Source organism: Notechis scutatus, chromosome 1 (genome assembly GCF_049901735.1).
Source record: "Notechis scutatus isolate UNSWTSFEM ecotype Mainland chromosome 1, rNotScu1.2, whole genome shotgun sequence".
Classification (NCBI taxonomy): domain Eukaryota; kingdom Metazoa; phylum Chordata; class Lepidosauria; order Squamata; family Elapidae; genus Notechis; species Notechis scutatus.
In genome coordinates, this window is record NC_142009.1 from 321,706,379 (window position 1) to 321,733,408 (window position 27,030).

General features: G+C 40.3%; 1 protein-coding gene across 2 annotated transcripts in view; it reads right to left on the reverse strand.

The window, feature by feature from the left end:
* Positions 1–23,126: 23,126 nt before the first annotated feature.
* LRFN5 (leucine rich repeat and fibronectin type III domain containing 5) overlaps positions 23,127–27,030 on the reverse strand; it is a 135,250-nt gene continuing 131,346 nt past the window's right edge. For both annotated transcript variants that reach the window (XM_026670890.2, XM_087952480.1), the window contains exon 4: positions 23,127–23,935. In XM_026670890.2, coding sequence (XP_026526675.1) covers positions 23,823–23,935 — 113 coding nt within the window. In that variant the 3' untranslated portion in view covers positions 23,127–23,822. The remainder of the gene's footprint in view (positions 23,936–27,030) is intronic.

Genomic DNA, 27,030 nt, shown 5'->3' on the forward strand with positions numbered 1-27,030 from the left:
TTTTTGGGAGCTTCTTAGCCTCAGAGAAGCCTCTGGGGGGAGCGTTTTGCTCCCCTGAGGCTCCTCTGGGGCTCCGGAAGAAAAGGAACAGAGCATGGGGGGGGCATGCAGCACCTCTCCAAGCTCCATTCTGGAAGCTTTCTAGCCTCAGAAGAGCCTCTGAGGAGGCGTTTTTGCTCCCTAAGGCTCCTATGGGGCTCTGGAAGGCAAAAAATGGAGGGGGTGAGCTCCTCCCTCCATTTTTTGCCTTCCTGGGCCTCAGCAAGGGGAATCCCGGCACAGCTGATCTTATCTACAGCTGATTATCGGGAGGGGGGAAAAAAAGAAAGAAATACCTTAGGCAAATGTCAGGCAGGCAGGCGGGGTGAATGAGCATTGGGTGGGAGGGCGACCGGGTGGGGGGCATGGCCAGCCAGAACTTACTACCGGTTCAGCGACCCACGCCAAATTCTTGCTACCGGTTCACTGGATCCAGTGCGAACCAGCTGAATACCACCACTGATGCAAAGGGAGCTGTTGTTCAGTGAAAACAGCAGTCATCTAGTCCAGCAGTTCTCAACTTTTCTTTACTATGACCCCTTTAAATAACTTGGGGGGCCACGGACCCCCAAGACTTAACAACAAACTCTTTTTCTTCAATGGATGTTTTTTTTTTTTTTGCCAGTATACCTCAGTAAACCTTAGAAACTGGCAAAAACCACATACAATCATGGTCACATGACTATGGGACACTTGCAAATGCCATAAATGTAAGCCAGAGCTCAAGTACTCAAAATGTTATTATGTGACCTTGGAGAGGTATGTGTGGCCACCAGAACTCCATAAATAGGTCATAAGTAGCTCTGCAGAGGCCTTCCCAAAGGTGCTTTTTTCAAGAGGCAACTGGACTTTCTGTTTTTTCGTTGAAGACGTTTTGCTTCTCATCCAAGGAATGCAAATGACCTATAAATCCTTCCATTCCCCACCATCCAGTCAGAGCTGAAGAAGCTTCTTAGATGACACTTTTTTTTTCTGCAAACATTCTATATTCACTGTAACTTATTTTATTTTCTTTTGTGCTCATTTTTTTCTCATGATCCACCCTTGGTCCTATCAGATAAGGATCTGTCCCATATTTAGGACCTCTCACCATCCTTGTATCCTTGCCCAATTCTATCAACCTTTCACTATAAACAACTGAATCAATCGTGCTTTTAGTTTGATATTCATTCTTTTGCCTTGTACACATAAGAATAGAAATATACTTAAACTTGGCATTTGAAACAGACGGTTACACACACACACACACACACACACACATATTCATTTAACCATTTCATTTGTTAAGACATTTCCATTTATTCTTCTTACACTCCAAGTAGCAATTTTCCATACACTATTATCATCACCGGATGGATACAAAGACATTGACCCCTGTCACTGATCATGGCTTTGGTTAAGCAAGACTTTAGTTTAATGCTTTTCAATAAGATGAAAGATGGACTAGATCAGTGGTTCTCACTCAGTGGTCTACAGAACCCTGGAGGGCTGCAATATCATCTCAGGAGGTCTGCAAAGGCTTGAAGAAATGCTATGATTTAAATCTTGAGTTAAGTCTTGGGGATCCATGGCTTCCCAGTTATTTAAAGGTGTCATAGTAAAGAAAAAGTTGAGAACTGTTGGACTAAATTACCAGACTTCATATCTATGACTTAAATGGCATCTGCCCAGTAACAGTAATTATGGTATTAGTTTGGGCTAGAATGAAAACAAATGCAACAAAGCTTAGTTTGTGTGCTACAAGCACACTCACATTGTTCTGTGAAAGCCAGGACTCTACTTTAGAAAGTACTGTCAGTCCCAGATCTATCTTGATTCAGATTTGGGGCTGCCACAAGGGAGGGTCGGTAGCTGTGACAACAACAGAATAGTGAGAAGGGAGGATAGCCACAACAACCTTCTTTCACCAGAGCTCAAGGTTGAGTTACTGGAGTTTGGAGGGGAGTGACTGGACTTGGTGGGAGTTCAGAACTGAGGTGGATTGGAGAGTGTGACTTGAGGATCATCAGTAAGGAGACTGTGTGTGAGTTTTAGTGTAGCAGGGGGAAACGTGGGAATTCAGATTCAGGTTTTCCCCAGATGTGCCAATATGACTTCTCTAATAAATTCTTACTTGGATGGACTTTGTCTCTGAGTGCTGAATTTGGGGTGGAGAGTTTGGCTGGAATACTGACAAGTACTTTGTAAGCCAACATATGTTGCCTGCGCTAGTCTTTGTTTGTTTGTTGTATCTCACCTTTACTTTTTTGCAAACAATTCAAGGTAGTGAACACATCTAATGCCCCTTCCTCCTCCTATTTTCGCCACAACAATTCTGTGAGATGGGTTAGGCTAAGAGAGAGAGTGGCAGGCCCAAAGTCATCCAGGCTTTCATGACTAAGGCGGAACTTGAACTCATGCTTGCCTGCTTTCTAAGCCTGGTGCCTTAACCACTAGACCAAACTGTTGATAGAGATAAAGGAAGAAGTTGTTTTTCTTTCTGAAAGAAACAAAACCTGTTTCTTAAAGAAACAAATATCTGATTCTTGCACCCCATAAAACGTTGAATTGTTTAACAGTGGATTGTTAACTAACCTCACAGTTGACTGAATTTTCAAAATATTCTAAGCCAAAATCAAACAAACCACACTTTGGTTTAACACAGCAACATCTAATGTCAACATTAATTCTGCTTTTTCCATGCTGAGATCTTCATTGTGAAACAATCTGCTGCCTGAATTGAAATAAGTCTTTTTGGTATTATTCATTAGGGAGGCACTTATCATCTCTCTTTGAGACGAGCCTTTTCCTGTTTTATGACTTTAGGTTGATGATTTTTTAATGTTTACATATATGGCTCCTCTATTTGTATTCTAAGGCATCTTTTAGTTATGGGTTTTAAAGCTCGCTAACAAAAGATGCCTAATAATGGCATGCATTATTATATAAAAATATAGCAATCTAGGAGTTATAAAAACAAAAACAAGACCAAGCCATTAACTCGACAGTCTATTTCTATGAGCACTCAATGTCATGTTAGTATTTGTGTGCCATTAATTGCTTGGAAGTTCATTACGCTTCAAAAAAGGTTATTTTAGATGCTGAAAAGCTGCAGAGAAGAATAGTCAGAATGATCCATGAGTTGGAACAATACTTTGGTGCTCACTTAGGACAGGGGTGTCAAACTTGATTTCACTGAGGGCCACATCAGGGTTGTGTTTGACCTCGGGGGACTGGAGGGCATGGCCAGGATTTGATTTGATTTATTTGATTTATTTGATTTGCCAATTGTTTACAAGATAATAAGTATAAATGTATACATAGTTGTGAATACATGAAATGGGTACATATAAGAAAAATAAAAGAATAAGAGAAACAATAGGACAGGGACGGTAGGCACGTTGGTGTGCTTATGCACGCCCCCTACAGGCCTCTTAGGAAAGGGGTGAGGTCAATAGTAGACAGTCTAAGGTTAAAGTTTTTGGGGTTTGGGAAGAAACTACAGAGTCGGGTAGAGTATTCCAGACATTGACCACTCTATTGCTGAAGTCGTATTTCCTGCAATCAAGTTTGGTGCGGTTTACTTTGAGTTTGTATCTATTGTGTGCTCTTGTGTTGTTATGGTTGAAGCTGAAGTATTCATTGACAGGTAGGACATTGCAATGTATTATTTTATATACCATGCTTAAGTCAGACCGAAGACGGCGTAATTCAAGGTTTTCAAGTTCTAGAATTTCAAGTCTGGTGGCATAAGGTATTCTACAACGAGTAGAGGAGTGGAGAACTCTTCTTGTGAAATATTTCTGGACTTTCTCAATTGTGCTAATATCAGATACGTAGTGTGGGTTCCAGACTGATGAACTGTATTCGAGTATTGGTCTAGCAAATGTTTTGTATGCTCTGGTTAGTAGTGTGATATTACCAGAGAAAAAGCTACGTAGGATTAGGTTAACAACTCTTAATGCCTTTTTGGCTATGTAGTTGCAGTGGGCTCTAGCACTTAGATCATTAGAGGTGAGTATTCCAAGGTCCTTTACAGAGCTTGAGTCATCAACAAGATCTTGACTATTCAGCTTGTATTTTATTTTCTGATTTTTTTTGCCAATATGTAAGACAGAGCATTTATTTGTTGAGATTTGAAGTTGCCATTTGTTTGACCACTCTGATACATAGTCAAGATCTTTTTGTAGGGTAGCAGTATTGTCTGTGGTATTGAACAGCTTTACATCATCAGCAAAGAGAATGCAATTGCTCTTAATATGATCACAGAGGTCGTTTATGTAGAGTATGAAGAGAGTTGGTCCTAGAACACTGCCTTGGGGAACACCACTATTGACAGGTACTGGATTTGATAGTACGCTCCCGATTTTGACCATTTGTTGTCTGTTTGACAGGAATGCTTCTATCCAGTTATTCAGTTGTCCAGAGATACCATAGGATTTTATTTTTAGGAGTAGTTTGTCGTGTACCACTGAATCAAAGGCTTTACAGAAGTCTATGTAGATTGCGTCTATTGCTTTGCCCTGGTCGAGTTGTGTCGTCCATATGTTTTTGCAGTGTAAGAGTTGCAGATTACAGGATAGTTTTTTTCTGAAACCAAATTGTTAATTGGAGAGTAGGTTATTTGTCTCTAAGTGAAGGATGATGGATTGGTTAATAATTGATTCCATGACTTTACAGGTGATGCAGCATAAGGAGATTGGCCTGTAATTTTCAACTAGGCTTGGGTCTCCCTTTTTGAAGATGGGGATGACTGTGGCTTGTGACCATAGGTTAGGCAAGGAGCTGGTTCTGAAAGATTTTTCAAAGATTATGCTTAGAGGTTTGGCTATGGCAGTGGATAGCTTTCTTAAGAAGTAGGCACATATTCCATCCGGTCCAATAGATAGAGATGGTTTTAGGTTGCGTAGTGCTTTTTCAACATTGTCTTCTGTGAAATCGATATGTATTAGATCATTGTTGTTATCTGTGGTATGGCTAGGAAATACTGGGCATGATCCATTGCTGTTTACAAATACTGAGCCGAAGAATGTGTTAAAGATGTTGGCTTTAATGGTGTCGTCGTTGCAGTCTTTACCATCAGGTCCTATCAAGGGAGGGATGGACCTTGAGTCTTTTAGTTTGTTGTTTACAAAATTGTAAAAAGCACGGGTGGAATTGGTGCTTAGAAGGTTTTCCTCTTGTTTAATGTGATAATTGGTGCATTCGGTCTTTATCTGGTGGCATAAATTTTTGTATCGGTTTTTGAAATTGGCAATGTGACCAGATTTGTTTTTCCGCCAGAGTGATCTCTTTTTGCATTGAAGTTTCCTTATTGATATGGGTAATCTGCTTTTTTGTTTTGTTTTGGGAGTTGTTGTTGGTACATATAGTTTGATGACTCTTTTGACTTCAAGTAAAAATATGTTGTAATGGTCTTCAACAGTATTGCATCCAGTGAATAGAGATTGCCAATCAAGGGATGAGAGATCGTTGTGTATAAGATCATAGTTGCCTTTTTTGAAGTTACAATTGGGAATTACATCATTGTGGTGATTTTTGTGTGGACGTATGTTGAGACAAAAGTCAATCATATTGTGGTCACTACTGGAAAAGGGTTCTTTAGTTTGTATTCCATAAATTAAATTCAAACTATTGCAGAAGATGCGATCGAGGCAGTTGTTTAGTCTAGTGTTGTTGGTAAGGATGGGCATGGTCAGCTCGATGTCACTCATCGAGACTCTATTTTCAGCTGCGATGGTCTCCTGTAGCCCTTTACCGGTAAAAATTGAGCCCGGGCTCCATTTTCGCTGGCAGAGGGCTGCAGGAAGCAGTCACAGCCAAAAACAGTGTCCAGGAAGGCTGCATGCTGCCTCTCCAAGCTCTATTTTCATTGGCAGAGGACTGCAGGAGACCATTGTGGCCAAAAACGCAGCCCAGGGAGGCCCCGGGCTCTGTTTTCACTGGCAGAGGCACTGTGGGCCAGTCCTTTGCTGTTTCTAGAGCCCGCAGGCCAGATCTAAGCATCCTGTGGGGCATATCCAGGCCTTAAATTTGACACCTGTGACAGGACATTTAGAGCATATGGTGGGGGGAGTGAAACTCAAGTAGGAGGAGGACATGAGTGAAGTGCATGGATATATGGTATGCTATAGAGTAATTTTTCTCCTTTTTTGAATATACTGAAACCTGGGGACAGACAACAAAACTGACAAAAGTGCTTTTTCAAGAGGCAACTGGGCTTTCTTTGTTTTTCCTTGAAGATGTTTCGCTTCTCACCCAAGAAGCTTCTTCAGTTCTGCATAGCTAAGTGTCTATGGAGACTCTCAGTCATCCAGGTCATGGTTTGTCCTGGATGAGGACAACGCTGAAGGGGAGGGATATAACAGCACCTATCTCCTTTTACAACACAGTCCTTTCAACGGTTCCAAGAAGTGCATCCATTTGCACTCTTCAGGTGACCCTGAGGACACAGATAATCCTCCAAGTGGCCTCAAGCACTCTTAATGATGAGATGACTGAAAGGGATATACATCCTTCCATTCTCCACCATTCAGTCAGAACTGAAGAAGCTTCTTGGATGAGAAGTGAAATGTCTTCAAGGGAAAACAAAGGAAGTCCAGTTGCCTCTTGAAAAACCACCCTTCGGATAACCATGACCTGGACGACTGAGATTCTCCATAGTCACTGATCACTAGGACATTCATAGACAGGCCCCAAAATGTACTTCCTTCCACAGATATGGCACATATGGAGGGAAAGTGTTGCAGTGGGTACATTTTATGACTAGATATGACTATTTGTCTGTAGAGATTCTCAGACATCCGGGTCGTGGTTATCTCATTTTTCAGGAGGCAACTGGACTTTCTTGTTTTTCTTTTGAAGACGTTTCGCTTCTCATCCAAGAAGCTTCTCCAGCTCTACAGGATAGTGGGGAATGGAAGGCTTTATATTCCTTGCAGACAGGGGCTTCAACAATCCTTTTAAAGGGCTGTTGAAGCACCTCCAAGTACTGAAGAAGCTTCTTGGATGAGAAGTGAAATATCGTCAAAAGAAAAAAACAAGAAAGTCCAGTTGCCTCCTGAAAAAGCACCTTTGGGATATGGCTATTAATTCACATGCTGTTGTCTGGCATTGACAAATAGTGGCCTCCAGTTAAGGGAAAGCAAAAATATTCTTCCCAACAGAACAGCTGGGCAATGGGATTCCCAGAAGAACCATTTACCAAAGGAAATGGCAAATTTCCCATTCCACAGTTTTAAGCAGAGGCTGGACTGTGTGCCATCTGCAGAGATGTTTTAATATGAAGTCCCATTATTGAACAGGGGATTAGTTAATATCGTTAATTGACCCTTCCAAACCTCCAGGGTCCTGATCCTTCTATCTAGCAGAACCAAAGATAGATTCTAACGATTGCCAATAATTAAGGAGGAAGAATAGTTGTCGATTACCCATTTATCCTCTGCGTGGGCTTTCCAGGGGCACCTGGTTGGTATGAAAGTATGGGTGTGATAGTTTTTTTGGCCTGATCTCTAGCACAGCACTTGTAATCTGAGTTGGCTTCCCTCCCAGGAGAAATAATATTTTCGCACAGTTCAGCTGTGGCGATTGTTTGAATGAGCCACTGCTCGGAGGCAAACAAATCTCTGCTTTGCTAGTCAAACAGGAATACCAAGAGGGTACAAGACAGAATTTTTCCTTCTGGCTGACTCTGTTTTGTTGGCTTCTGAACTGATTTTGCATTGTTAGGATATGGGGAAATCAATTTACAACCAAAGACTGAAGGGGAAAAAAAAGGAGAGCCAAATGTACAACAAATGATAACCCAGTCTTTAAATGATTTATAGATGTGATATTAGAAGTCTGTCTCAAGATAGCAAATCAAAACAGATTGTGCTTTCTTTCCCAGGGCAACACAAGATCTTGATTTGAATATATCTTCACAATAATCATGCATTGGGTGATATTGCCTTTTTCCCCATATATACCAACAGAAATATTCAAATGCACGAAGCTCCAATGTCTTCTTTTGGCTTAGTCTCTTTATATTTTTCTTGAGAAGAGTACTCCACTCCTCCACTCACAATAGAATTCCCTATGCCTCCAGGCTCAAAATTTTGGGTCTGGACAATCTAGAACTGCGCCGCCTGCAGTCCGATCTAAGCATAGTTCACAAAATTGTCTGCTATAACATCTTGCCTGTCCATGACTTCTTCAGCTTCAATCACAATATTACACGAGCAAACAACCAATACAAACTCACGGTAAACCGCTCCAAACTTGATTGCAGAAAATACGACTTCAGCAACAGAGTGGTCAATGCCTGGAATGCCCTACCTGACTTTTTTGTTACAGCCTCAACCCCACACAGCTTCAACCTCAAACTGTCTACCGTGGGCCTCACCCCATTCCTAAGAGGTCCTTAATGGGGGCGTGCATAAGTGCACCAGCGTGCCTACCATCCCTGTCTTACTGGCCCCATTTATCTGTATTTACTCCCTTGTTCTTGTTTATGTTCATACTTATACTTGTTATCTTGCACGTGTTTGACAAATACATAGATAGATAGATAGATAGATAGATAGATAGATAGATAGATAGATAGATAGATAGATAGATAGATAAATATTCATAAGACCAGGATTTCCCAACTTGAAGACATGTCTGACTGGGGAATTCTGGGAGTTAAAGTCCACGTGTCTTAAACTTGCCAAGTTTGGGAAACCCTCTATTAGATCGTATCAGGTATTTCCAGTTTTCCCAAATGAACCTTAGTTGAAGAATTCTAGGGGAATTGAGACCTTTCCACCACCCCCTTTCTCTTTCTGTATCTCCAGATGCTCCAGCATGTTCTCAGTGATGCAATTTTCTGTGATCAAGCTTTCCAGCTTCATCTTTCCATAGAAGTGCTGTTCATTGTAGATATTCCATTAACTCCCACAGATCAGTGGGATGAAAACCAGATCCCTTCCCTGCCATTTGAGATGGCACTTTCCTGAGTACAAGAAAGATGACGCAAAGCTCAGTGGGAAAGTGCAGGGAACTGGTAATGGATTAGCCTCTCAGATGACAGCAGTTACCATCTGCATTCTGGGCCAGTGAAGCCATTAGCTCTTTTACTGACCTAATTAAGTTTATTGCATGAACCTAGTCAGTAAATGGGATGTAACTGTAATCCTTCTGTTGGAATGATTGTAGACATAGAAAGGTCTTCACTGAGGGCAAATATGAGCATTTTTCTAAGAGCTTAAAAATGAAGTAGAAACATTCCTAAGGCTCACTTGTAGACCCCTCGTGTTATGTGCTTTATATATGAAGCTGACAATTGCAGCTAATCTTCTGCAGGGGTTTTTGGATACCTACTTCAAGTGGCTGAGTTCATACAACCTTTTATACCCGGGTTATCAAAACACAATTACTGTCAGGCGCAAGCAACCAAAGCCACTCATAAATAGCTAAAGCAAGCAATTTTATTGTTGTCTACCTAGATTACAGGAATCTCTCCAGGTTGCTAGCCTTCTCTTGGAAACAATTAGATAAAATCTCACAGAACTTGGGGGAGGTCAAGCTTATGACTCTTGTGGCTGTGCAATGACTCTAAGCTAAGCCCTTGCTTGATTCCCCCCTACAAGCCTAGCTGGCAATTTCCCAACAATTACGGTGTTCCCATACCAGGCAGTGCCAAGACAAACAAATTATACTGCAGCCTAACATAATGACATGATAGGTGGATGTGTTTGGAGGTTTTGTGATTTTACTGAGACCTGGTGGCACAGTGGTTAAAGTCCACAGCCTGGAGTTCAATCCTGACTGGCTCAAGATTGACTCAGCTTTCCATCCGTCTGAGGTCGGTAAAATGAAGACTCAGATTGTTAGGGGCAATATGAAAAATACCGTATTTGCCGGCGTATAAGACGACTTTTTTGCCCTGAAAAACATGCCTCCAAGTGGGGGGTCGTCTTATACGCCGGGAGGACTCCGACTCCCACTTCGAGCTTGAGTTGCAGCCGGGAGGGAGGCTGGGGGAGCGGTGTGTGTGTGTGTGTGTGTGTGTCACTCGCCACGCGCTGCGCAACCTTTCCCCCTCTTCCTTCCTTAGCGGTGTGGGGAGGAGAGGATTCAAGATCCTCACGTGCGGCGTACTTTTCTTTTTCTTTTTCTTTTTTTGCACGCAGGTTTTGCATGCAGGCGGCTGTAGGTTAAGGATGGGGAGCCCCGGGTGGGTTATCAGGTTTTACGGTGCTTCCAACATGTGCGAACGGTGGGAGAGCGGAGAAGAGAGCGAGCGAGCGCCCGCTGTGTGAAATCCCGCCGTCAAAGCAACACTGGGGAGGCAGGGTATAAATTTACCAGGTTAATGTAGCAATGGTGATTAATGCCCAGAACATTGTTTGCGGGTATTGGGGTGTGTGTGTGTGTGTGGTGGTGGTGAGGAGAGGTTGTCCTTTGAATGCGGAAAAGTAGGTGTGACCTTGTGTAGGAAAATAAAGAGATCCTTTTAGCGTGTTTGGCTTCTTTGCCTCCCTCGTTCGTTTTGACGTGGAGATAATGGCCTTCGGGCGGAGGGAAGAAAACGGTAGCTGGATCATTTCAAATTTCACTTACTCTCCTGCCTCACTTCAATATGTCTGAGCGACTCCAGATACTGGAAGACTTTTTGAATGAAAGTGTTACCTCCATTTTTTTTTTTTTTAAAGAGGGCCACTTGGGGAAAAAAAAAGATTCTAAGGAATTCCTTGTTTCTTGATTAAAGAGAAGGCATTGAATATACTGTTCCTTGGCAGCCTTTTCAGTGTCCGGGTTTTTGGTGTGTGTGTGTGTGAGAGAGAGAGAGAGAGAGAGAGAGAGATCAGCTGTATTGAGAAGAGAACGTTTCCTGTGTTCTCATTTTATTTACAACATATTTTACGCTTAATGGTAAGCAATGAAAAATATTTTAAAACTCATTTCTAAACTCCATAGCTATTTGCATATTCTTGGTTCAAAATTGGATTAGCTCATTTCAAAATTGTCCAAAGCAGAAAAGTGCGTCAAAAAAAAAAAAGTGCAAAAGTGGAAGGTGTGTGGAAGAGGGGGTAGTCTTATACGGCAGTATATAACAAACTCTATATTTTGAGTGGAAATGTTGGGGGGTCGTCTTATACGCCCAGTCGTCTTATACGCCGGCAAATACGGTATTGCAAACTGCCCAGAGAGTGCTGTAAAAGTGCTATGGGGTAGTACATAAGCCTAAAATCCTAATGCTACTGACCCTTGATATCATTTTATGTAGCTTTGAGAGATAATGGAATCTCTGCAATGAACAGAGCTCCTTCTATGGAAAGATGAAGCTGGGAAGAAACATTCAAAGGGGCAAGCTCACACCTGCATAGTGGTAGTCCTCAATTTACAACCAATCACTTAGCAGCCATTCGAAGTTATAACTTACCCAAAACTGGATTCAAATTTCCAATAGTTCCTCCCCCTCCCAAAGTCATGTGATAATATTTTGGGCACTTGGCAGCTGGCCTGCATTTATGGGCATGTGACCATGGTTTGCAAAGGTGTTTTTTTTTTTTTTTTGCTGGAAGCTGGCATTTACTTGCAGTTTTTGGCAAATATATTGTGAACAATGGATTTGTTTAATGGCCATGGTATTTGCGATTCACTTTATGACCAGGGTAATTCCTTAACGACTGCCAGAAAAAATGTCATAACATTGGATCAGTCCCATGATGATGCTTAAGAACTGGCATAACTTAATGACAATAACTCCAGGCTTATGGTAATAAGTCAAGGACTACCTGTTCTGAATTGAAAGCAAGCAAAACAAATAGTTTCGGAGACATTCCATTTTCCAAGAGAAAAGTATTTGCCAGGAGATGTTCTGAAACATGAGAAAGAAGGATAATTTATGTGGGAACTCAACTTAATTCCCACCCTCCTTTCTAAATAATCTGGCAAAAAAGGGCCTTTCGAATTCAGCTGTTCTGTTAAAAGCCCATGAAGGCTCGTGCCTGGAAACTATTCAAGTATTAAGCCATTTAACAACCTGATGGGTCATGTTCAATCATGGGGATAAATAAAAATAAGATTTACCTGGCACTTTAGAGGTTGAAGGAAAAGTACTTACTAACAGAGACTGACCTCTTTCTGATGCTTTTATCCAACTTGTCATGCAATGGGAGCAAACCTATTAAAAATAAGTTTCTTGCATCATCTTGCTCCCACTGGAACCTCCCTTGATGCTTGACAGCCTAAGCGATTCATCTGATTTTTATTTTTTAAAAAAATGAAAACAGAGATAAATGGTTAGGTTAATACCTTGCAGAGCAAAGTGCCAGCCTCCTGCATCATTGGTCTAAAAATGCCTCTGGGCCTGATATAGATCCCAAAGGCATCTTTAGAAATGGGTAAAAACTGGGAGGGGTGTGTGTGTCGGCTGCAACATAGCGCTACAAACAAAACAAAGCAAACCCGATTAAGCTAAGGAATATTTGGGAGGTTAGTAGCTACAGAAAAGGAACTAATTCAAAGAATTTAACACATTTGAGGCCAACTTTAAGGATACTAAATTGTTGAAGGTACTAACAAGTTAAATCAAGCTTACAGTAAATGTCCAAATAATTAAAAACAGTGGTAATATATCACCTTGACTAAGAAGATGGGAATACCGTTGAAGAGTGTTTGGAAAGTGCAACTGGTCCACAACAGAGCGGTGCAGACAGTTTTGGAAACCCCTATGGTGGCACACCACTGTTACATGAGCTGCACTAGCTGCTGATCAGCTTCCATGTGCAATTCAAGGTGTTGGTTACTATTTTAAAACTATTTTATGGACCAGGATATCTGCAAAACCATCTTTCCCGAAAGGGCACCCACTCATGCTGGCAGAAGGAGCCTACTGCAGATCCCATCAGCCAAAAAATTTCGGCTGGTAGGATCCAGAATAACAGAATAAAGAGTTGGAGGTCTTCTATTCCAACCCCTTGCTCAAACAGGCCTGTACTATACTGGACAAATGGTTGTCAAACCCCTAGTGATGGAGCATCCATACATTCAGAAGGCAAGCTGTTCCACTGATTAATTGTTCTCACTAACAGGAAATTTCTCCTAAATTCTAGGTTGGATTTTTCTTTGATAAGCTTCCATTTGTTATTTCTTGTCTTGCCCTCAATTTTTTGGAAAATAGGTTGACCCCCCTCTGTCTCTGTGACAGTCCCTAAGTATTGGAAGACTCTTATCATGATGCCCCCAATTCTTCTCTTTCTTAGACTAGGCATACTCAAGTTCCTACAACTGTTTATTGTACAGTTTAGCCTCCAGTATCCATATCATCTTTGTTGCTGTTCTCTGAATTCTTTCTAGACTTATCATTATATGCCAGCTGACATGGTATCCTGAAGGAGAAGCTATTGTCTGGAGATAGTTGGTGCACTAATAAAGAAAGCACCCCCATCTCTCCCTTCCAATGCATGTTTTTAATTTGTTTTAATTTTTGTAATTGTAATCATTTTTATATTTATAATTGTAAAATCTTGGTGTGTTTTATCTTGCTGTAAAAAAAAACACCATGTTTTTCCTTATCACAACTCAGTTGAGGGAAGGGAGGGAGAAAGGATGCATGGAGAGTTCTTAGCTGCTTCCAGGTAACCATCTGTGTATTTCCCCCCCCCTGACTTAACATTATGAATTTCATAAAATAATAAAGGTAGAAGGGAAATAACCTAGTCCAATTCCCTGCTTAGTGTAGGATGCAAGACAGATGACCATGCAGCCTCTCCCTGAAGACCTTTAAAGGAGCAGAATTCACTTCTTTATCCAAGGTTTGACAGCTCATCCAGTCAGGAAGTTTCTCCTAATATCCACCTGAACTTTCGTCCTTGAAAATTTCCCCCCTAGCTTCCAGTCTTGCCTCTGGGAAAAGATAATAAGTCTTCCTCCTATGTGATATTTGGAGGCTGCTGTCATAGCTATCAAATATTTGGAGACTGCTATCATAGTTCTGTCCAGTCAACTACATTGCTAGAATAGAATAGAATAGAATAGAATAGAATAGAGTAGAGTAGAGTAGAGTAGAGTAGAGTAGAGTAGAGTAGAGTAGAGTAGAGTAGTTTGTTATTGGCCAAGTGTGACTGGACATACAAGGAATTTATCTCTGGTGCATAAGCTCTCAGTGTACATACAACAGTGTACATACAACAAAGTAATATAATCATAAGATACCAATAATAAAAGGTAATAGGAAAGATGAGAAGGATAATAGTAATACAGCCCCTACTATATGAGTAAATATCTTTAGATATAAGACAATGCTGTTATGTCCAAGGATAGGTAATTTGTTTTTGCTTGTTCAGGAAATTGTTCTCCTGCATAGCTGACTGATTTCACTACAGTCCAGTTCTAAGACCACCCATGTATTCACCTGGTCACCTTACAGCATCACAAACTATAACTTGCCAGTTAGCTCATATAACCTGCAATGGACCGACCAATTTTATTGGCAAGCTTGTGCAGGAATCTCTTTGCAGTTTCTCAAGTGTCTCTCAGATCAAAAGACACACAAACACACATCGATTATATGTAGAGGTGCAAAGGCAAATACCATTGTGAAAACCACAGCATGACAAAGATAAACTTTCTTCATACTAAATGTTCAGTAAGAGATTACATAAATTAAATCATTCCTAGCCAATGGGCAGGGACTATAGATGAGAACCTGATGAACAGAGACATAGCATTACTCTAGTGTAATATGTGATTCCAAAATAGGTGCCTCTCTCACACAGACACACTGGACTAGGTGGCAAAAACAAACCCTCTGCCTCCTATATTGGCCATAGTCTACAAATGAAGCATAGCACTAAAACACTGGATGAATTGATTGCAACATATGGATTTTATGGAATCTATTAAGGAGTCACATAGATTGGTGGAAAATGTAAGTGCCACAATTACAACAGACCCTATTTATTCCTTTTTGCAAATTGCTTCCCTTTCATCCATCCTCTCTCCCTTTTCCAGTCTTAAAATTATGTTTAATCTTTAATTAATTTATTGAGCATTATCAGTAATTGAAGTGGAATTGGGGATCCCCCCAGGTGAGGCAGGTGCCTTCTGACACATAGGCTTCACATTCTTGGGGAAGAGTAGTAGCTGTAATCACTCAATATGTGATTCACGTCCCTGATCATTAGAGGAACCTAATTCTACAAGCACGTTTTATCTTATTCTGCAACATTTCTACCTATTTGTCTGGATTCAGGATTGAATTCATTCATTGATCACCCCATTTTTAAGGAGGCTGATAGATGGCTGTTTGTCACCGTGTGCTTTCTACACCCCCCTACTTATTCAAACCCTCATTTATACAATCACAGGCTGGTTAATGCATTCTGATGCTGATAGTCTTCCATTGTTCTCTGCTTGTTTCAAGATTTAATTAATGCCTGGTTTCTCAGAGTTGGGTTGGTAGTTTGCTCCATGGTTGTCATTGTAATCTGCATCAATTAGCAATTGATGTTCAATTGGGAGAATTAAAATGTGGAAACAGCAGCTACCCTCATCATCTTTTACTTAGCAGAGATCACTAATGGATTTATAGACAATGTGGCAAAGCATACAGTACAATACCGATAAAAGAGAGTATTTGTAGCTCAGTGTTAAAACGAGGTGGTCTTTGGTGCTCTCTGAGCTTGGATGTTTTCTTGCAGATGTTTCATTGCCCAAACTAGGTAACATTGCTAGCATTGATGGTGTTACCTAATTTGGGAAATGAAACATCTTCAGGAAAACAACCAAGCTCAGAGAGCACCAAGGACTCCTCATTTCAACCCCGAGCTACAACTTCCATGCATTCTTGTCTTCTATTTCCTTTTCAGATTATGTGTGCAGCATAAAACCAATTAATGGCAGTTTCTTTTTGCCATACTCCTGCTAAGTGGGAAAATAGAACACTTATATGCTGTAAAAAAAATGGTGAAGTATTTATAGTGCCAGATATAATGAAAGGCACACAACACTAGCTACAATCACAACCATCCGAAGATTGCTTTTAGCACCTAATGCTTTAGCAGCAATTTCTTGCTGCCTGTGAATAACTGGACAAATGTGAGACTCCCTTGTGTCTCAGAGTGCCCCCAGGTGAAGCTACCCTACCGGGCATCAAAACCACAATGAAACCAAAGTATAGAGTTCAAGCAGTAGAAAAAAATAGAAATATCAAATGCAAGAGGGCTCCTCTCACCATTTTTCATATCAGGTGTAATCTTGGCCTGTTGACCCAAAGCTCTTTCTTTAAGGTAGTTTTTGAGCATATAAGAAGAACTCGATAAAACCCATGTTTTGTTCTCTAATTCCTTTTTCTGTTTCAAAAGTGACATTTTTTACTGTTCAAAACACTTTTTCCAATGACAGCTGGAAAGATGATGAATATTTTAGGTGGAAATGCTACATTGCCTTAAGCTTTAACACATATTCTCTTAGTCTTTTCTTCTTCCCCTAATTTAAACAATCAGAACCATTTTAGTCCCATCCTCTTTGAACTCTTCAGTAATGTGACTGACAGTCAATATATTTATTTTTTATATGTGTGACATTATTCTTAGGGCAAAGACTTTTTCATTTTTAAAAATTCTTTTTGGGAAAACAAACATGTAGAGAGGAATTCTTCTCAGTAAATTCATGGATTTGAATCAGCTTCCCTAATTTGACACGAGGGAGTGAGTATCAAAATCTAGAAGATGCAGATATAATGATATCCTGAATCAAAGATTTACCCCAATACACAGACACATACTCACACACAAAGGACCGGATTTAGATCATGATGTTGCATTGGCTATCTGGTAGATGTTGATATCCTTAATACCTCTGATGATAATGATGATGTTTTTGCAGTTATGTTGGACTTAACCCTCAGCCTTCTAAATCAGCATGATCTTTGATAGTATTGGCTGCATTGAACTGAGATGATTTGAAGAGCCTACACTGGGAAAGCTGCTCAAAAACATTCTTTTCAACTTTTATGTGGGATGTGTGTTTGTGTGTGTGTGTGTGTGCCTGCCTGCCTTCAAGTCAGTGTGAACTCCTGGATACTGCCTGGAAAAGTCCTTGCAGTTTTCTTGATAAGATTTCAGAAGTGGTTTGCCATTGCCTTCTTCCTAGGGCTGAGAGGAAGCGATTGGCACAAGGTCACCCAGCTGGCTATATAACGAGGATGGGATTAGAACTCATAGTCTCTTGGTTTCTAGCCTGATGCTATAATCACTACACTGAACTGGCTCTCACTTCCAACTCTCAAGGTATAGTAATATAAAGTCTCTTTTGAAGCAAACTCTTGGTTATTTTAAGAATGTGTTGTAAAGTTGTAGTAGTTCAGCACCGAGGACAGCTCCCCTGGCACTTTCTCAGGATTGTTATGCATGGCTATGTATTTGTGAATAGAATTTGAGAGATGGGAGCTCTCTGGAATGTTTTTTTCTTAGGATTCGAAGAACTAAAAATAATGCATAAAAGTATTGGGAAAAGTAGGGGGGAACTGCAAAGGGATTGTTTTATTCATTTCCCTCTTTTTTGAGACAATCAAAGAAGCCGCTTTTCAGACGTTGTACACATGCACAGGTTTTATTACAAGAATTATTACTATTACTTTGCTTTCTAGATTTCTCCAAATGTCTTCGGAGCTTTTTCAAGACTGCTGCAAATATTTAAGCAGCAGAAGCAGCATTGGCAGTCACTGAGGTGGCTCATTCAGTTGATAGATTCAGACTAGATCTGGGGCATCCAACCTTGGCAACTTTAAGACTTATGGACTTCAACTCTGGCTCGAGAATTCTGGGAGTTGAAGTCCATAAATCTTAAAGTTGTCAAAGTTAGGCACCCCTGAACTAAATGAAGCATTGAAGTTAGTATCACAGACAACTGGGCAGTTCCACAGAAGCCAACCAACTAGCCACCCAAGGTCCTATGTCTGGACCTCTAAATTGTAAGCCCAAAGGCTCCCCAAATCCTGGGCCTAGACTGGGTTTCCATGAGATGCTTAATTTGGTTATTGAAATGCTCTTTTTCTGGGTTGGCACAATGCACTGAATCAACTCACAAAATGCACTGAGTTCACACAACATGTTAAGCCACAAGAAAGCTAACTTAGATCAGCCCTCACCAAGCTTAGCATGTTATGTGAATGCAGTCACTAATTCTTTCCCTGATCTTGCAAGGTCTATTTTGTGAACACAGACACGTAGTTTTGAGAGGTAAATGGAAAAAAATCCTATACAGGAAATGAAAATGAGGAAAGATTGTTCCCTGCTGCTGTCTGGCTAGATATATCTGTTTGCTTTTCCTGTCCCTTCTGCTTTACTAGAGCCTTAAAATATCTCTGAAGAAAAATGGGGAAGTGAGAAAACAAATGCATGGAGAACCTGTCCTAAAGAGTGGTGGAATCAAACTCCATGAGATGGTGTGACCTGGAGGACATCAGGCCACTGAAGCTGGCATTTGAGTTTCTCATACTTCTTTGGGTCAATTTGGCTTTACTTCATCCCTGTACATCTCAGGGCATTTGAGGTTGAAAAACAGCCGCTTGCTTAAGATTGTCCATTGAAATTTTAATGAAGGACTTTCTGGCTTATGACTGCCACTCTCAAATGTTATATCCTACAACAGTTTTTACATGTAGCTCAGGCATTTCCCACTTGCTAAATTCTCTCTCCGTCTCAGCCCCGAGATGTGCAATTTAGCCCATGAAGTTTGCAAAAATGTCACCTCACAAAATAAACTGTAGCTTCCCCTACTTTAGAAACCTAGGGCTCCCTAGCAAGCAGGGGGAGCAGCACCTGTGGGTCAGGGATTAGGGGCAGTGAGTTCTAACAGGATGTCTGCCTGAGATGGAGACAAAGCAATCACAGTTCCAAGAAACGCAAGAGAGCTTTGGCTTTAGGGAAATGCTGTCAGAAGCAAACTGAAAGCTGGCCAGGCTCCAGCCTGGAATCCTAAACAGAAAGTGGCAAGAATATTTTGTTATGGATTGTGAAGACCTTGCATATTATGTAAAAAAAAAATTCTTCTGAGATTCCTCTGCACCAGGAAAGGTTTAGAACAGTTTTTCAATATTGGCAACATTCAGCTGATAGGCTTCAATTCTCAGAATTCTCCAGCCACCAACGTGGGTGGGGAATTCTGGGAACTGAAGCCCATACATTTGAGAATGTATGAACCATACGTTTGGTTCTGTGACTGAATGGAGTGTTAAAGCAGAAATCCCAAATGGCCATTTTCAAGCCCTCCCTTTGAAGGGGCTTGGGATCCATTTAGCAGAAGGACAACTGATCTTGAGAGCCATTCCCTTCTGTGACAAGGGATGAAGTGCTGTTGAATGTGCAAATTAGAAGAGCTCCAGAATATCTATGGAGATTCTCAGTCTTCCAGGTCATAGTTGTCCCAAAGGTGCTTTTTCAAAAGGCAACTGGACTTCCTTGTTTTTCTTTGAAGACGTTTTGCTTCTCATCCCAAAAGCTTCTTCGACTCTGAGAAGAAGAAACTTCTTGGTTGAGAAGTAAAATGTCTTCAAAGAAAAACAAGGAAGCCCACTTAGGACACAGCTCCAGAATGTTTATCCTTTGTAGCCACTGCTATGAAATTCTTTGAAAGTATTAAGCAGTAGTAGAGTTGAAAGAGCTGGGGAAATACAGGTAGTTCTCAATTTACAACAGTTCATTTAGTGACCATTCAGAGTTACAATGGCACTGAAAAAAGTGACTTATGATTGTTTTTCACACTTACACCCATTGCAGCCTCCCCATGGTCACATGATCAAAATTCAGATCCTTAGCTCATATTTATGACAGTAGGAGTGTCCCAAGGTGTCCTGTGATCACCTCTTGTGACCGTCTTACAAGCATGGTCAATGGGGAAGCCAGATTCACTTAACAACCATGTTACTAACTTAATAATCCCAGTGATTTCACGTAATAACTGTGGCAAGAAAAATTGTAATATGGGGCAAAATTCACTTAACCAATGTTTCACTTAGCAATTTTGGGGATCAATTTTGATCGTTAAGTCAAGGACTACCTGTAAACTTAGTTGGGGGATTCTACCCATGATTTAGCATTTCTATTAGTTCTTCTAACCACGATCTATGCAGCAAGAGGCAATTATGTGTGAGCTGTCAGTATTCCGGCAGTTACCCCCTTTCTGTTGGCAACTCTAAAAAGACCATAGAAATATTTTATGAGTTGACGTTCATGTGTACGGAGCGGGGTTGTGTTCCACTGGGAGGTTTAAGAAGGTCTGTGTTATTTCAGGATTCTCTTCTGTGATGCCTGCAACCAGCCTGTTCTTCCCACCTGTCTGTCTCACATGTAAACACTATGAGAAAAGAACCATCAAACCTAGATCCTTTAAATTCTTTTGTCAAGACATCAAGTGACAGACAACAATCAAGCTGGACACCTTCAATTATATGGAATTTATCGGAGGGAAAAATCTAATTTGGTTTGATGTCTCAAAGGTCAGTCAATTGTTTCAGGATGAGCACCCTGGAATAATGAAGGGCAATGCTGGAACACATCAGCAGTGCCATGTACTTTTAATTAAGCAGGGGAGAGATGACAGCTGTCCATTAGAGGCCAGAGTTTAGGTACAGGTGTTTTCTTGGGCTATATTCCAAGGAAGAATTAGAAATGGTTTCAAGCACCGTAAAATTACACTTTATTTATGTACCTATCGCTTAACAATTGTTCAAAGTTGCAAAGGGCCTCCCTGGGGTTGCTTAATACCTGGTTCTGCTACACACACACACACACACACACACACAGAGTCACGTGACATTTCGGACACTTGTCAACCATCCCGCATTGGCAGCCATTTACAGTGTTCCTTTATCCCATGACCATGTTCTACATTTTTGCCAAAAATCGGCATTTACTTCTGGTTTTCAGCAAAAACTGGCCCAAAGCGAACAATTGGTTCACTGAATGACTGCCATAAAATTCATAAAATCTGGTTGATCACATTGGTGACTCACTTTACGATCGTTACAACTTATGACTGCAATAGGCAGGCCCATGGTAGTCAGAAGTTGAGAATTACCCGTATGTGCCTGCTTAATTCTACAAAGGTTTGTTGTAGCTGTTTCTGGGACAGTAAAGGAGAGGGACAAAGCTATCTTCCTTGACTAGTTGCTAAAAAGCTATCAGAAAGAGGGACAAAGCTATCTTCCTTGACTAGCTGATGTTGGGCAAAAGGCTGAAAAGAAAAGAAAAAAGCCTTCTTAGTCTGTGGTATTGATTGATTGCATTTTGTGATAGCTAGTCCCACAAACTAATTACACAGTGGAGGAATACAATATTTCTATATGATATTCTTTTTCAGAAAACGTGGCTGTCCCAATCCCAAAATGGATGCAGCAATAGACATGGCCAGTCACAAAACTATATATTCATGGGTTGACCAGTAATTCTACTCCTTGCCTTCCTCTATCACTTTTCAGGATCTTTTCCACTAAACCTACCTACCTACCTACCTCTCCCTCTCTCCCTCTCGGTTCTTCTAAAAATACAACTTTATATTGGTAAATTAACATTAAAATATATTTGCTTTTTAAAAAGTAAAAATGGTAGGATAGGGCAGAAAGTCTGATAGATATCTTCAGGGGGCAAATTGGTATTGATGAGTGCCACAACTCAGATTCCAATGTCACATTTTTCCTTCTCAAAAACAGATAGTGAAGTTCCTTTGTTGTGAGCTGCACTTTCTTTCCATCTTCATATCACAAGTTTCTGACAGATTATAAACAGTTCCAGATCTAAAACATGAAAGTTATTTCTCTTTACCCTACACATTTCTCCCTGGCTGTAAGAAAAATAATAATAATAGAGTTTAGCTTCCTGCTCATTCCTAATTAACTCCCCCCCCAAAAGGGCAAGTTTGTGGAACAAAAGAAGTTGTCAAAATCTTCATCACTAGCAATTCATTAATTATTACATGAAAAAAAATGTTGAAGCTAGCTACTATATGGATCACAGGACAGCGTCCAGATTTTTCTTAGCATTATAAGTTGGAATATCATAAAAGAGACTGTGGTTCCTGGTGATATTTCTTTGGGTAAACTTAAACTGGACTTTAATATTGTTTCTCTTCACCCACAAGATGAAACTTGGCATTTTGAGGAAGCTATAGACCAACTCATACGAATAATCCATTCATTTGTTTATTACAATAATCTTGACACTCATTCTCTAAATACTTCCATTCCAGCTCAGTGGGAGCCTTTTTATTTCTCACAGAGCCTAATTCCCAATATTAAGAAAAATCCTGTAGTTCAAGTATGCCAAGGCAAATTGTCCATTTGCACAGCTTCAAAATCCATCCTATATTAGGCATTTAAAGAGAAGAAAACAGTTTAGTTTGTTTATGCTAGACAATGGCCTCTTGTTACTTTTTATATAGCCCCTAAGTGTTTTACTTTCAAATTGCTATTTATCTTGGATTTATTAAATAAGTTAAAGGGCATGAAAGGGCAACTGTCTAGCAAAATGCTGGTTTCTCCCTGCAAGAAAACTTCAAACTGGAGTTACTTTACTCAATTTGATGTTGTGTAAGACGGCTTGTGATCTTTTTCATCTTGAAGACATTCAGTGGTTTTCCCACTGCATTCATAGTCAAGAAGGGGTTATGAAGCAGGATAAAAGGAGCATCTAATAGCCTGAGTAATCCTTTAGATCTTCAAAGGAAGGATCCCCAAAGAAAAACCTACTTCTAGTACTGAAATATATGTTTCAATCCTTAATCACCATTCATGGCAGACATGAGTGATCTTCAAACCAGAAGTCCCACTAAACCAGTCTTGCTGCATGCTAAACTGAGACTACGATCTCCACATACCCCAAACTTTTAGCAGTATGTAGTACCTTATCACCACCACCATTTCAGATTTTGATTTGGGATTGGCTTCATTCCTGTGCAAAGAAACACGAATTTTTAGCATGATCCTGGGAAGCAAGTTGCATACTTGACTCGCTCATAGATTTCCGGAGGTAGGTGGACAACTATTGTAAAATAGAGAAAGGAGTCTTCATCTATATTTTTGAACACTGTGGTTTTAAATTTCATAGCTCCATCGGAAAAGGACCTTCAAGCCCTAGAGATCAAAGTATTCGTTTTAATAAAGGTCACAAATCAAAATCTTCAAAGGATAAAAAAAATAGTAATCGTAGAACACAATGTTTCATAAATTGTTGGAAAATGGTGACGCTTAAAAGACAGGTAATTTTTGCTCAGTTTTGGCCTCGGTATACGTAGACGACCTGGAACATCCTAGCAGCCTCATGGAGAAAGTGGATCCTTCAAAGCCTCAAGCTATATCCAAGTGACCTGACTTATTTAGGGAAGAGTGGAGTCCCTGGCACTATTAGTTATGATTTTTCTGGAATCCTGTTCTTTTTATGAACAAATCACTATGCAAATGCTCATATTAAAACATTTATTTTGAGGGGTGGTGTGACATAATGGAGCATTTTACAGTCTGTGAACTCAACCACCACCACCAGAAATCACAAATATGAAGAACAGAGGTCAAGGGTTCCGCTCAGGTCTCTCTCTTTTCTCTCTCTCTCTCTGTTATTTGTTTTACCCAACTCCTTCCCCGCCCCCCAAAAAGTCCTGAAGGCCAGAAAAAGACACTTGCTGGCAGGATTTGGGTGGAGAAAAGAAAAGAGGAAAAGGGATTTCACAAAGAAAAATGGGGAAGACCATGTCTCCAGCATCTCTGGTCTCTGGATTCTCGAAGCAGGCCTGAGGCACCAGGTGTGAAGTTCCTGCTGGTGGAGCAAAATTTGGCCCTATCAATCTTCGGTGAGTTGAAATCGAATGGATTTTTGTCGCGTGCAAACATTAGTGGCCACGTTTTCAGGAGGCTGAGGAGGCAGGCAAGCACTCTTCAGGCTACTGCCAGCTTCTGTGTGGTAGAAACAGAAACAGAGAGAACTATAAGGAGATAAAATGTGTGATGCAACTCAGCCATCAAACTTGCAAATCTATAAGATTTTGGTCTTACTAGAGTGGCTGTCATTCAACCAGAACAGATCAGAACAGACATTTTGGAGTATATGGAACAAGGAAGGAAGGAAGGAAGATAGATTGCCTTTTTTAATCAGCACATTCCTTTCTCTTATGAATGAGATGGAAACCAGAGAGATTTAAGACTTCTTTATACACAAATCATTGCTGAATTATACCTATTACCATAAAAGTAGGGACAACATAGATGACTTCAAAAATGAATTAAACCAATTGTGGCAGCTGAAGAGAATCTTATTTATAGCAACCGAGAAACCTGTGTATGCTAGATTTGGCTGAACACCAAATAAAATCTAAACAGGATCAACCCAACTGAAAATTAATGTGAAGCAACTGAAAGTGAGCAAAATGGTTCAATGTTGCTTTGACAACACAACTGTATATCCCCATTGCACCACAGACTACCAAGCTAAAGAGAGGGAGAAGAGGAAAAGGACTGACTAGTCAACTTTTTAATTACAGAAATCCATCCAACAATATCAACCAGGAATGATAACATGGGGATATGGCACTAATGTACTACCCATGGCACCTGCTAATATGCTGCTCTCCTTATAGCATCTGATAACTACCTCAATTTTGATTTGCCTCATCTGCCAAAGGCCAATCGAATCTTCCCCACAAAGTTGCAATAATTTCCATCACAAAATTCTACCACCCTAAGGTCATCCTAATTGGTTGAAATTTGGTCAGTACTATGGAAGCAAATAATTGCATTTGAAAACTGTACAGGCAAAACAGCAATAGTATCTTCCCCCCTATAATTGAACAACACTCCTGCAGATTTCATCACATCTACTGAAAAACATTTTTGCTTTCTTCATTTCAGCCAATGAGATCAGAATTTCACTGCAGTTTAGACCTCAGGTTGAAGTGGCAGCTTCTGTTTTGTCACAAAGGGAAACACGCTATTTCCTGAAGCACCAAATCATGACTGGAATCCAATTGTATAGTTAGTGCACACCTTGACTAACAGATTCAGACGCCTTCCTGTGAAACAGCAAGGATAAAGAGAAGGCTGTGCTGAATGTGAGGATTAGGAGAAAATACAGAAAGTGATTCCATAACATTCTGGCTTCATTTTTAAACACAAACATGTAACTCAAGAATAATAGTCAGCTTGGCAAAAGACACTGCAATGAGCAATTAATCTGAATTCATGGCTTGCTGAACTCAATCATGTTGGGAACCATTTATGTACAGAGCAAAAGGGAGGTTGCATTAATGTAAAGAAATGCCTTTTGTTCTCATGGATACCTGCTCTTTTGAGTATTAATTTAGGGGAATGCATGTACAGTATATCTTAAGAGAGCCAGTTCAGTGTAGTGGTTAAGGCATCAGGCTTGAAACAGTTCTAATCCTGCCTTAGGCACAAAGCCAGTTGGGTGATTTTGGATCAGTCATTTTCTCTCAGCCCTAGGAAAGAGGACATGCCAAATCGCTTCTGAAAACTTTTGCCACGAAAACATCAGGGACTCGTCAGGAAGTCTCCAAAAATTGAACATGATTGAACAGAAGGAAAAAAAAATGCATCTTATGTTTGGCAATCAGGAAAAACTAGACTCTACTGCTGTATTTCCAGTCAGTTTCTCTGCCGGAGCTGGAGCTGGAACTGGAGCAAACAACCTTTTCAATGAATTGTTTCTCAGGATGACTCCTTTGGAGAACCTCAATACATATGCTAAACCCATTTATTGCAGCATGCCCTTGAATCATCACAAGTTGACAGAACACCTTTAGGATATTATGATTCCTGCTCAAAGAGCGGGTGGAAGATGTGGCTAGGAGGGCTTTTGCACAGCTTTGTGTTATGCTCCAATTTTACCTGTTCCTTGACTGAGAGGCTCAACTCACCATCACTCGTGCCTTATTTACATTTCAAATAGACTACTGAAATGCGCTCTATGTGGGGCTACCCTTGAAGAGTATCTGGAAGTTTCAGTTGCTACAAAGGGCAGCATCACAGGCAGTTCTTATGTCTCTACAATGGTACATTACACCTTTGCTCTATGAGCAGCATTGGCTGCCAGTTTGCTTGAGTCCAACTCAAGGGACTGGTTTCAACTTTTAAAACCCCTCATGACATAGGGACAGGTTATTTGAGGGACCACCTCAAATAGTATTGTTGAGATCTTTTATTTATTTTTTAACATTAGGGCTTTATTGTTTTTATTGTAAGCCACTTAGAGACACTATATTGTGAGATGGCTATTACATGTGATAGAGATAGATAGATAGATAGATAGATAGATAGATAGATAGATAGATAGATAGATAGATAGATAATATGTGTGTGTGAGAGAGAGAGAGAGGGAGGGAGAGATAGATAGATAGAGATGACAGGACAGATGGACAGACAGATTTTATCATAGTCAGATTACTTTCTGAATTAAAGTTGCTTCTCTTTATTCTTCTATAAAAGCTGAGAAAAGTTAATGGATTTCAAAGGTTTCTCACAGACTCTGGGGAAATTTTTAGCTCTTATGATTTGAAGTCCAGACTGCCGTGTGAGATAACAGGCACGGTTGCCAAAATTGCATCGAAGTATCCTATGTCTGTATACACAGTTATGCAACTCCTTGGTATATTCTTCAGCAAAAGGTAATGAAGAAATAGTCAGAAATGATAAGGCAGATAAAAAAATGCAGGCTTAGTCCAACACAGATTTGATGTTCTTATTTAGAGTATCATGAGACATTAACAGTAGAAAAGAGTGTGTCCTACCATTATTGTTTCTTCAAAGTGTTGGCATCACAGCTCCACTGGATGTTTAGAGATTCACCGTAGTCAGTTTTCTAAGATAATTAACAGCAGGAATCTAGGCATCATGCTAAGGCAAGTTTGATTATTTTCAAAATCATAGGCCTTAGATTCTGCATTTCATGTAATTGCTATAATGGAGACTTCAGTCCAATATAATATTTTGAATGATCAATAATTGATATAATGCTGACCATCTAAGAAATTAACATT